The sequence below is a fragment of the Pipistrellus hanaki genome, assembly GCF_964339955.1.
Source record: "Pipistrellus hanaki genome assembly, chromosome: 2".
NCBI lineage: Eukaryota > Metazoa > Chordata > Mammalia > Chiroptera > Vespertilionidae > Pipistrellus > Pipistrellus hanaki.
In genome coordinates this window covers 184,251,708-184,262,785 of record NC_140504.1, presented here as the reverse complement: position 1 = coordinate 184,262,785, position 11,078 = coordinate 184,251,708, and the positions used below count along the sequence as shown (strand labels likewise).

Below are 11,078 nucleotides of genomic sequence, written 5' to 3'. Positions count from 1 at the left end.
TCACGGGGAGGAGGAGACACTTGCGCGAGGGCACAGAGGGCAGGAACTGAGCCGCGGTCCGCAGGACTCCGGGGGACGCTCCTGACTGCTGGGCTCCACTGCCTCCTCCTCCATCTGCGCTGGAGAAGACCGAGTGAGGGGCCAGGGGCCTGTGTTTACTCGGACCATCGTGGTGAAGGGGCGCAGAGCGCCTCTCCTAGGCCTGCCTGGTGGGGACCGTGGGTATTATCGAGGGAACCCCGAGGAAAGAACAAGAATTCCAGTCACTCCTTCCCATGAAGACTGGGGAAGGGAGAGGGACAGGTAGATGGAAGTGGAGGTTTAATTCTGCCCACATATATTGAGCACCAACTGTATGCCAGGTCTACTCTGGGCACGAGGGGAAAAAGATAAGTTAGCTACCGTGCCCGCCCTGCAGGGGCTGTCCCTGGGCTGTCATCTCTGCAGACAAACTCGGGTACAACAGGCCTCAGCGCCGTGTGATGCTTGAGGCGGTACCGCCCTCCGTGGGCGGAAGTCCGCTCTGTCGCTCCCCTGCCTCCCGGGGACGGCTGCAGCCACGGCAGGACTCTGCTCAGGCTTGCGTGGCGGCAGGTCCGGGACTCAGCCCAGCTTCTGCTTTTGGAGACAAGCCATGGAGACAGTATTTGAGGTGCAAGAGGGTGCCTGCCCCACCTCGGCAGCTCCTCCACAGACAGTGCTTCTCCAGCTGTGAAAACCATCTGCCGGGGAGCCATCGGACCTGGGGGCTGGAGGAAGCAGGATGGGCCTCCTCCCCACCCGTCCATACATTTTAGTGGAAGAACCTCTGGGTTATAAATGAGGACGGCTGGCTCGGCCCTTCTGTGAGTCGCCAGGTGTTGATTCCCCTGTGGCTACTTCCCAGGGGCGCAGAGCTCCCCGGAGGGTGGGCTGGGGTTGAGGCTGGTGTCCACTCCAAGGCCAGAACCACAGCATTGTTCTCCTTCCGTTAGCGACGGACCCAGCCCTGCCGTGACTGACGCTGGATTTCTAGGTCTCTTTGCCCTCCCCCTGCCTGGGTCCTTGCACGCTGCCTCGTCTGGACAGGCCGCCCAAACTTCAAATCTCCGCGAGGCCTTGGGGTGGCCTTCCCTGACCATCAGAGGCAGGTGCTCCAGATGCCAGCTGCTCTGAGCCCTCCAAAAGCTGCCGCTCACTCACTTCCTCCAATGCAAACGTCTGGCCCTCTGCTCTCCACCAGAGGCAGACCACTCTGGTGCTTCTCCAGAGAGCAGAGATCTGGTTTCTCCGTTTCTGGAAGCTTCTCTCACTGAGACTAAGCTGAGCTCTTGCCTCCGGGGCCCCCTGTGACCCCAGCCTGAGCACTCAGTGTGACTGGGCGGCGGGAGGCTCTCTGGGGAGGAGCCTCGGCGCGGGGGTGTCCGAGCTGGGCTCTGAGCTTCAGAAGGACGTTCTATCTAGCAGAAAGGACAGCACACGCCGAGGCCCAGGGACAGAACCAGCTGGCTGTGTTTCAGGGCCGCGGCTGGCTTTCGGGAGAAGTGAGGACGAGGTGTGTGTGTGTGTGTGTGTGTGTGTGTGTGTGTGTGGCAGGCCAGACCCAGATCTTGTTGGGGCTTCTCACGGGAAGAATGACTCACAAGACGAAGTGTTTTCTGAGAGGAGTTTATTCTCTTTTTCGCCTCGGTCACGGACGAGTGTCACAGAGGAAGCTCTGGACTTCAGCTGGAAGCAGCAGGGCGGGGGGCGGGTGTTCCGGAAGCTGTTCGCTCCTCTTCCTCCTTTGCCCCCTTGCTGTCCATCTGCCGGTGGACAGCGTAGCCTAGAAAGGCACCGACCTTGGCCATGAGGGCGCTGCCGCCGGTAGCCCCTGGAGAGCAAGCACAGCCAGGTCACTCGCAGCCCAGGCACCAGGCCTGCGGGACCACAGTCTGGACACCAGTGGGCAAGGCCAACCTCCTCATCCTCAGATGGAGACCCGGTGGCCCTGGGAGGGGAGGGGCTTCTGCAAAGTGGGTACCATTTCCCCCTCCTCCCAACGCCCCGCCCCAATCAGAGCTGTTTCAGAGACGCAACCGTCAAAATGACAACTCATTCTCTTCACGCCCTCGGTGTTGTTAACGGATGGCAGCCGCCTTGGCGGAGACCTCTCTGTGGGTGCTGGAGGGTCCGTAAGTAAGAGAGGACAACCATCCTACGGCACCGGCCTGCTGCTCTCCTGCCCAAGCCCCTGGGGTACGGCCTGGCCTGTGCTCCCTCTGCCTCCTGAGAGGGCCGCTCCTCTGGGCTCTGTCATCCAGAACTGAGAGAAGATGGAGGCTCAGAAAGGCAGGGTTTGTCAGGAGTGCTTTTTCTCTAGGAGTTTGACAGGGGTGAGGGGGAAGAAGAGAGAGAGAGAGAGAGAGAGAGAGAGAGAGAGAGAGAGAGAGAAGAATAAGAAAAAGATGGAGAGAGGGAGAAGGGGAGAGAGAGAACAAGAAAAGATGAACAAGAGAGGGAGAGGGAGGGAGAGAGAATAAGAAAAAGAAAAGGGTGAGGGAGGGGGAGAAGAGAGAGAGAGAGATGCACAGAGATGGACATGAATGCAAAATTTTTAGGATCATTCAGAGCTCTGCATCAATCCCCCTCCCCGTGTTCGAGAAACTCAAGTCAAGACCAGAACTGGCATGAGATGGAAGTGCGCTGTTCCACTCTGGGTGTTTGAGAATGAGCAGATTCATAAGATGTCAAACTGAGGGAGATTATCCTGGTTAGCAGATGAGGAAAGCTGAGGCTTGTTGTGAAAGCAAGCCATCAGCCTGTCTGGGTTGGAATCCTGGCTCCTGCACAAGCCGGGGGGGGGGGGGGGGGGGGGGGGGGGGGGGGGGGGTGGTGGTCAGTGACTGAATGCACCCCCGGTACGATGGGGTTCGCAGGAACACGCACTTCAGAGAGGACTCAGAATAGTACATAGAGAGACAACCCGTGGCCCCGGTGTCTGCTCCCGGGCCTGGCCCCCGACTCACCCAAGCTCTGCATCGTGGCCACCAGCCCTCCGGCGGGCACGCCGCCCCCGTGCGCGATGGCCGACCAGCTCATCAGCTTGGCGGCCACCGAGCCGGCAGCGATGCCGGCGCCCGTGAAGCCCAGCGCGGGCAGCCCCAGGGCCAGGGCTCCTGGAGGGAGAGGAGGCGGTGAGGGGGCGCCGGGGGCTGGGGCCGGCCCACCTGGCCAAGCTCCCGCCTGCCAGACCCACCTCCTCCGATGGCCATGTAGGTCAGCGCGCCCCACACTCCGGAGCCCGAGTCGCTGTCCTCCGAGTCGCTGTCCTCTGAGTCGCTGTCCTCCGAGTCTCTCCTTTGGCCTGTGGGGGGAGTGGACAAAAGGCAGGGCAGCGTCCCCTACCCTGTGTCTGATGCCCAGGAGCACCCCCAGAGCTGGGGACCACCGTCCTCCTATTTCGGAAAACCTCACTAAAGGGGAGAGACTCTTCCTAAGGCGTCGTGCCTGGCGCATCACTGGCGCTGAATAAATGTTGGAATGGAGGGATGCACAGATCAGGGATTCGAACCTGGGGCTCTGGCTACGACAAGCCTGCGCTGTCCATTGTAATAGCTCCTCTCCTTCCCAGGCACGCCTGAACCTCTAAACCAGTGTTTCCCAGAGTGTGGTACGCGCACCCCCAGGGGTACGGGAAGAGGTTGGTGGGGGTACGCGTTGCACCGGAGTTGGGTGGGGATATGCACTGCACCATGCTTAGCTGCGCCTAAGCCTACGTTCTCATGAGCACGAGGCGTACTCAGCGTTATGAAAATTATAGAAGGGGTACACGTATGTCAAAAGTTTGGGAAACACTGCAAAGAGTCTAAACCAAGGATCCTGAAACTTTCCGCTGCTTTCTTCCAAGATCCTCCCCTCGCCCGCCGGGGCCTCACCTGCCTCCGCCACCCCGCAGTCCGATAGCAGCAGATAGCACAGCAGGAGCGATACCACCTTCTGCCGCATGGTGGCGGTGTGCGCAGGCTTTGTCGCCCCGGGCCTGCGGAGGGGGAGAGGGAAGAGATGACCCAGAGCCGCTTGTGAGCCAAACCCTCTCTAGCCATCTTCCTTTCCGATTGGAGGAAGAGCCCATAAAAAGCAGCGCATTGATCTGGACTGGGCCCGGGGACCCTCGGAGCTGGGGGATCTCCGTTTCTTCGTGGCAACGACGGCAGTGACGCACCTGCCTCACCCCGGGGTCCTGAGAACCAGTGAGGGAATCTGAAAGAGGAGGCAGAGGCCGGAGACCAGGACACAGGCTTTATCAGAGGATAAGACCCGGCCGGGCTGCCTCCCAAAGGGAGAGAGAGCACATGGCAGGGGTAAAGGCGCCTTTTGAGGGGAGGAAAGGGAAAGGGTTTAGGGTTTAGGGTACCACACTGATTGGTGGTTTCCTATAAGGCACATGATTAAGGACCTAGGGACTTAGGAATCGGGGGGCTTAGGGTATTGGGCAGGTGCTGATTGGGGGTTCCATGAACAGTCCATGTAAGGTGCCCGGTCAGGTGCTCAGGAATGTCTGGGCTGCAGGTGGCGTTTACATCATTCTCCGTCCATCAGTTGGGGGAAGGGAGGGTCTATCAGAATCCTCTTCTGGTGAGGTGCCTGGCACATGGCGCATGCTCAGTGATGTCAGCAATGTCATCACTGTGTTTTCTGTTCTTGACTTTGTCTACACTGCCTGCGTGACCTCAGGCACCTTCTCTGGGTCTCCATTTACTTATCCCTAAGGTGGGTTGTTAATAGAGCCTGTTTTAGGGGGTGGCTGTGAGTTTTGAAACTATCCATCGCTATTCCCTAGCACTTAGAACATTACCTGTCACACAGACTTTTCTTGGGGGGGGGGGGGGGAATGGTTGTTGATCAATTTATTCTTCCAATGCATTGAACAGTCATAGGCAGCAAACACTGTCCTCTCACCAGCTCCATTTTTCAGGAAGAAAGCAGAGGGTTAAGGACACAGCCCAAGGCCACACCGTAAACTACGCAATCTAGACACACACCCATGACTGTCGGAATTCAAAACCTATGTTCATTATTCCACAACATGGGGACATATACGTGCCCCCAAATTCACCTCCCCTGTGATTTTTGTGAGTTCAATGCAATTTTCTTGAAATAAAAGCAAATAATCATCACCCAGCTGGTGTGGTTCAGTGGTTGAGCATTAGCTCATGAACCAGGAGGTCTTGACTGGATTCCTGGTCAAAGCACATGGTTGGGTTTCGGGCTCGATATCAATGATTCTCTCTCATCATTGATGTTTCTCTCTCTCCCTCCTTTTCCCTTCCTCTCTCTGAAATCAATAAAAAAACATATTTAAACAAATAAACAAACAATCCTTCCCCCAACCCTCTTGTATTGGGCACTTACTCAGCACTTTATGGCACAAGGTCATTTATACCCATAACCACCACACGAAGTAGACACGTTGCTCTCAACCATGTGCTATAGATAAGGAAACTGAAACTCAGAGAATTTACTATTCCCATGCCTGCACAGCAGGGAGTGGGAGAATCCCAAAATGACTGATGTCCATGTCAGGTGCAGGCAGGGGCAAGTCCAGAGCCCATGCAAGCATCTGCAAGGTAGATGGTGACAGAGATAGCTGGCGCCTTCCTAGACCCCTGGCCCGAGGCAGGAATTCCACCCCTCTCTTGCCCTCTCCCCTCCCCTCACTAAACAGCTGTATAACACAAGTACCTGTGCCCCCTTTGGCTGGCCCACCCTGGGACCAGCCAATTCCGCCCGGGGGAGAGTGCAAAATTAAAGCCTCCCCCCTTTTAATCGCCTGAACTCTGTGTTTTGTTTCCTGCATCGCAAACCTCTCAGTCCAAACCCAAATTTTTAACCATTCCAGATCACCCTTATCATGCAAGATAAACTCACCCTCACAGTAGATTCTACAACAAAGGGGTTTCTGAAATCACCCAGTCCTGTGGCAGGTAGGGTGGCTGGATTATCCTTTTGCAGATGAGGAACTAAAGTTCAAAAAGGTGAAGTGACAGAGTTAAGGCCACCAATTGCTGAAAGGGCGTCTGTTAAGGTCAGTTTCATGCCTCTTGGAGTTTTGTACCTAAAAGCCCCCCAACCCCCTCAGACCACCCCTCAGGGACTCAGCCTCCCTGAGGAATGGGCAGTCTGGCAACAGGTGCCCGCTTGACACCCGTGCCTCAGTTTCTGGGTTTACCTTGGAGGAGAGAGGAGGAGGAATCTTCCTGCCAGAGCCTGCGGATAGATGGGAGCAGCAGGGGGTACCAGCTACAGCTCCTCCAGGCTGCAGGCTGGCTTTTTATCATCACATTCCAGTTACATCCCCCCCTCTTGCCCCCTTCCCTGAGAGCCAATCCCGGCCCGAGTTTCCATTTCCTACCCTCTGCAAACAGTTTCCTTTTCTTCTCCACCTCTTGCCAGTAACACCCTCTGCTGGAAGCAGTGATTCTAGCTGGAGGCTCTGAGCAGCTAAGAGTATTCAAAGCAGGTCATGCTACAGGGCTATCCAGGGCCCTGCCGGACTAGTGAAGCCCAGCCACTAGTTCCTCTTGGGGCCCAGAGGCCCTTCACAATTCAATTCAATCTACAATAATAAAAGTGTAATATGCTAATTAGACCAGATAAACTCTGGTCTAAAGGAAGCCTGGGTCCCAGGTGCCAGAGGGAAGCCAGTGACAGCATGGGGGAAGGGAGCCTACTCTTGCATGAATTCCGTGCATTGGGCCTTAGTTAATAATAATGTCATTTATTGAGAACCTGCTGCATGCCAGGACCTGTGCAGAGTGCTCTCGGTACATGATCTTTCCAATCCCACAATAGTTTCGTCAAGTACCATATATTGTCTTTTGAACATTATTTTAAGTCCTTATTTCTGAGTTTATTTTATCCTAGAACTAGTTCAGATTTTCACGTGATTAAAGATTTTTCATGGCTACCAGGACAGGACTTGGGCTGCAGAATCCCTGCAGACATCTCCTTCCACAGCCCCCACCAAGTCTTGGTTTAACCCACATAGTTAGCATCTCTAGCTGCGAGCTCTTCTAGGTGGCCGCTTTCTTGGCTTGGCTTGCAGCTTTGAAAGAGGCATCATGAGAATCATTCACCTTCTGATAACTTAAGAAGGAGATTTGGAGCCAGGATGCATTTCAGGAGCACTTGAACGCTGAAAGTTCTTTCTTTCTTGTGGAGTTCTGACATTCCCTTCAGCCTGGCCAGATGAGTCGGAAGGAGGACTCTGTTGAGGCATTCCCGCAGGCATTTCCTCTTCAAGGGGTTATGTGTCCTTCTGCACGGATGCAGGTCTTCTTTGTGGAACCGGCTACAGATATCAGTGGTTCTTCTTTTGCTTTCGTGATTTTCCTGTAATGATAAGCCAGTGAGCCAGGTCCTCTATGGGGCCACTTGGCTGAACCTTCGCCACCTCTACCAAGTGCTGAGCAAGGTAATTTCCAAACACCTTTTCGGTATCAGTTTCCATCTTGTGGGGAAGTTCCAGTCCCGAGTCTGTCGTTTATTAGTTGTGTGGTCTTCAGCAAGTCACCAGTCTCTGTGTGCCTCGTGTTCTCATCTTCCCTCATGCCCCCTCCTCCTGGCTCCTCTGCAGCATAACTGTTTACAACCCTCGTTTAGCAAAGGAGATTAAAGCTTGTGGAAATGAAGTCATTCTATACCATTGTTCTCTCAAGCTGGCTAATCTGGAATGTTGAGTAACCTAGAATGGTTAAAAATGTGGGCTTCCCTGGTTTTACCATATACCCAGCAGCTGCCAGCTTGAGAGAACGATGGTATAGAATGACTTCGTTTCCACAAGCTTTAATCTCCTTTGCCATAAAACGGGTGCTCTGGCCATAGGTAATGGATTGAATGTTCTTTAAGCCTTTGAGCCTTTGCATGGTGATGCCTGCAGGAGCACTATGGGTGAGAAATGTAAGTTCTAATGAGGATGAGTCATTGCCTTCTCCAATGTGGAAGAGAGCTGATACAAATGACCTGCCATGAGCCCAGAAGGTCCTGATTCAATTCCTGGTCAGAGCACATGCCGGATTGGGTTACGGGCTCAATCCCCCGTAGGAGGCAGCTGATGAATGATGCTCTCTCCTCATTGATATTTTTCTCTCCCCCCCCCCTTCTTCCCTTCCTCTCTAAAATAAAAATATATTTTAAAAATAAGTAGCTTAAACTGGTTTGGCTCAGTGGATAGAGTGTCGGCCTGCAGACTGAAAGGTCCCAGGTTCGATTGCTGTCAAGGGCATGTACCTTGGTTGCGTGCACATCCCCAGTAGGGGGTGTGCAGGAGGCAGCTGATGGATGTTTCCCTTTCATCGATGTTTCTGACACTCTATTCCTCTCCCTTCCTCTCTGTAAAAAATCAATAAAATATATTTTAAAAAATTAAAATTAAAATAAATTAAAATAAATAAATAGGTAAGTAAATAACCTGTCATGAGTATAGTTGCTCTCCCTGACCAATGTTGCTAAACTGCTGCCTGCTGCTAGCTGGTTAGCTATTTGTTGGCAATTATTAGATCAGCCTTGGTGAGAGAGAGCCCAAGTTGTTGGATCCTTGCCACCATAGCCACGCTTTAAAAAAAGAAGAAAAGATTTTATTGGGATGACATTGGTTAATTAAATTACATAGGTTTCAGGTGTACAAGTCTATAATACATCATCTTTGTATTTTGTGTTCACCGCCTCATTTATCCCACCTTTACCCTCCTACCTCTCCCTGCCCTGCTTTCCCTCTGGTCATCACCATACTGTTGTCTGTGTGTATGACTTTTGTTTTGCTTTATCCCTTCACCTTTTTCACTCAGCCCCCCAAATCAGCTCCCCCGGACAGCTATCAGTCTGTTATCTGTATCTATTATATGAATCTGTTTCTGTTTTGTTAATTTATTTTGTTCATTAGATTCCACATGTAAGTGAAATCATATTGTATTTGTCTTTTTCTGACTGGCTTATTTCACTTAGCATAATACTCTTCAGGTCGATCCATGCTGTTGCAAAGGCTAAGATTCCCTTCTTTTTTTACGGCCAGGTAGTATTTCAAAAAGTGTATCACAATTTTAAAAAATATATATTTTATTGATTTTTTTACAGAGAGGAAGAGAGAGGGGCAGAGAGCTAGAAACATTGATGAGAGAGAATCATCAACCAGCTGCCCCCTGCACACACCCCACCAGGGATGTGCCCGCAACCAAGGCACAGGCCCTTGACTGGAATCGAACCTGGGACCCTTCAGTCCGAAGGCCGATACTCTATCCACTGAGCCAAACAAGTTTCGGCCACAATTTTTTTTATCTACTCATCTACTGATGCGCATTTGGGCTGCTTCCGAATCTTTGCTATTGTATATACTGCTGCAGTAAACATCAGGGAACATACATTCTTTCTGATTGGTGATTCGGGTTTCTTCAGATATATTTCCAGAAGTCCAATCTCTGGGTCATAAGACCCAGAGATTTTTTTTTTTTTTTTAGCTTTATTGTTCAAAGTATTACAAATGTCCCCCCCACCCCTCACCCCTCCACACCACTCCAAGCTCTATCCCAGGCCTTCTCTGCACTATGGCACTATGGTTTGTCCATGGGCTATGCATATATGCATATACTAGTAAGTTCTTCGTTTAGTTTCATAGCCACTGTTTTATGGGTCTTTTGCAAAACGATAGAGTGGCTAAGTTTAAAGGCTGCCTGACATCCACAGGATGAGACATCTGACCGTCTGGCTGAGAGGCTCCTCCTGCAGTGGATGCTCTTTGGTGAGCATAAACGTTAACACGAAGACCTGCATGCTTTGTGGCCACTCCCATAGCTCCATCCACATGCCCCTTCCGCAGACCTGCTTGTCTCCAAATTCCAATCTTGCTCTTTCCATGCCCTTGACTTACTAACCAAGTTGCCATTTATCAGGAATTAATGTATATCTGAATCTCAGTCCATATCTTCCTCTATACAAAGCGTCTGACGAAGTATACTGCTCCTAGTTCTGCCCCCTGGGAGGATTCACCACTGTCCTTCAGGCCACTTCCGTCTGGGGCCATCACAGAGCAGTCCACTTCCAGATGGTGCCAAAATATCTCACTGACCTATCCATGAAATGGGTTCAACTCCTTTCCTTCCTTGCCCGTTGTTTTCAGGGAACCGTCCAGGAGGTTAAAGGAGAGGGGTCAGATCAACAGATTTAAATCTAGGTGCCACGGGAGTCTGAGCTGCCTGTTCATTTGACATACTCATGCCTCTGGACTCTTTGAGCCCAGCCCTGAATGTACCACTTCCATCATATTGGATTGCTGCTGTGCCTGTCTGATAACATCTAGCTTAAGACATATAGTCACCTGGCATCCAGTGGTCAGATGCTCAGTCACTACTGGGTCCAGTAACACATTGGACCTTTTTGTTCAAATGGACCGTGGTGAGTATGGCCTTGCTTCAGAATCCTAGGGATCTTCACTGCAACCCTTCAGAGCGTTCAGAGACTCCCTACAGAGTGCTTATCCAGGCGGAGTCCTCCAGCAACCTGGTATCTGCAGGATAATATCATCAGAAGCGTCAGCATAGCCTGTTTTAAGGTTTGAACCTGCTATGCAGCCCTTTCAGGCTCTGGGCACTATTCACAAGGCAGCCTTCCAGGTCACCCATAGAGGACCGGAGAAGTAGTTCTGAGTGTGTATATTCTGCCTCCAAAATCCAAAGAGGCCCCCCAAACACTGTGCCTCTTTTAAGTGGCGAGATGTGTGAAGAGGGACAGTGTGTCCTGCTGTGCTCCAAACCACTGAACTAAAAGGTTCCCAATATGGCAGGACAGGAATCTTCGTGTAATTTATCTCCTACTCTCTGGCACACATGGTGCTTTTACACTTCCTATTCATGTACAAGAGTGTGATGGCAAAACACAACAAAACAAAAAGCTTTTGGTGCCTTGGCCACACCCCAAAGGGTTGCAGGTTCAATTCCCAGTCAAGGGCATGTAAGTGGGTTGCAGTTTCACAGGGTCATTTAGGGAACATGTGGGAGGAGACCAATCGATGTTTCTTTCTCCTCTCTCTCTCTCTCTCTCTCTCTCTCTCTCTCTCTCTCTCTCTC

At 52.0% G+C, this 11,078-nt stretch overlaps 1 protein-coding gene across 4 annotated transcripts; it reads right to left on the bottom strand.

The window, feature by feature from the left end:
* Positions 1-1,628: 1,628 nt before the first annotated feature.
* IFI6 (interferon alpha inducible protein 6) lies at positions 1,629-6,336 on the bottom strand. Of its 4 annotated transcripts, XM_084875177.1 has the most exons (7): positions 6,191-6,335; positions 5,890-5,981; positions 3,897-4,000; positions 3,315-3,325; positions 3,218-3,284; positions 2,988-3,137; positions 1,629-1,852 (listed from the first exon to the last, which is right to left on the bottom strand). In XM_084875177.1, exons 3-7 carry the CDS (start codon positions 3,964-3,966, stop codon positions 1,704-1,706), a joined length of 447 nt encoding a protein of 148 aa, XP_084731303.1. In that variant the 5' UTR covers positions 3,967-4,000; positions 5,890-5,981; positions 6,191-6,335; the 3' UTR covers positions 1,629-1,703. The 4 variants fall into 4 exon arrangements, with proteins under 4 accessions (XP_084731303.1, XP_084731300.1, XP_084731302.1 ...); XM_084875174.1 differs by having other exon boundaries at positions 3,218-3,325; positions 6,191-6,336; XM_084875176.1 differs by lacking the exon at positions 5,890-5,981 and having other exon boundaries at positions 3,218-3,325; positions 6,191-6,321.
* Between the last annotated feature and the right edge of the window lie 4,742 nt (positions 6,337-11,078).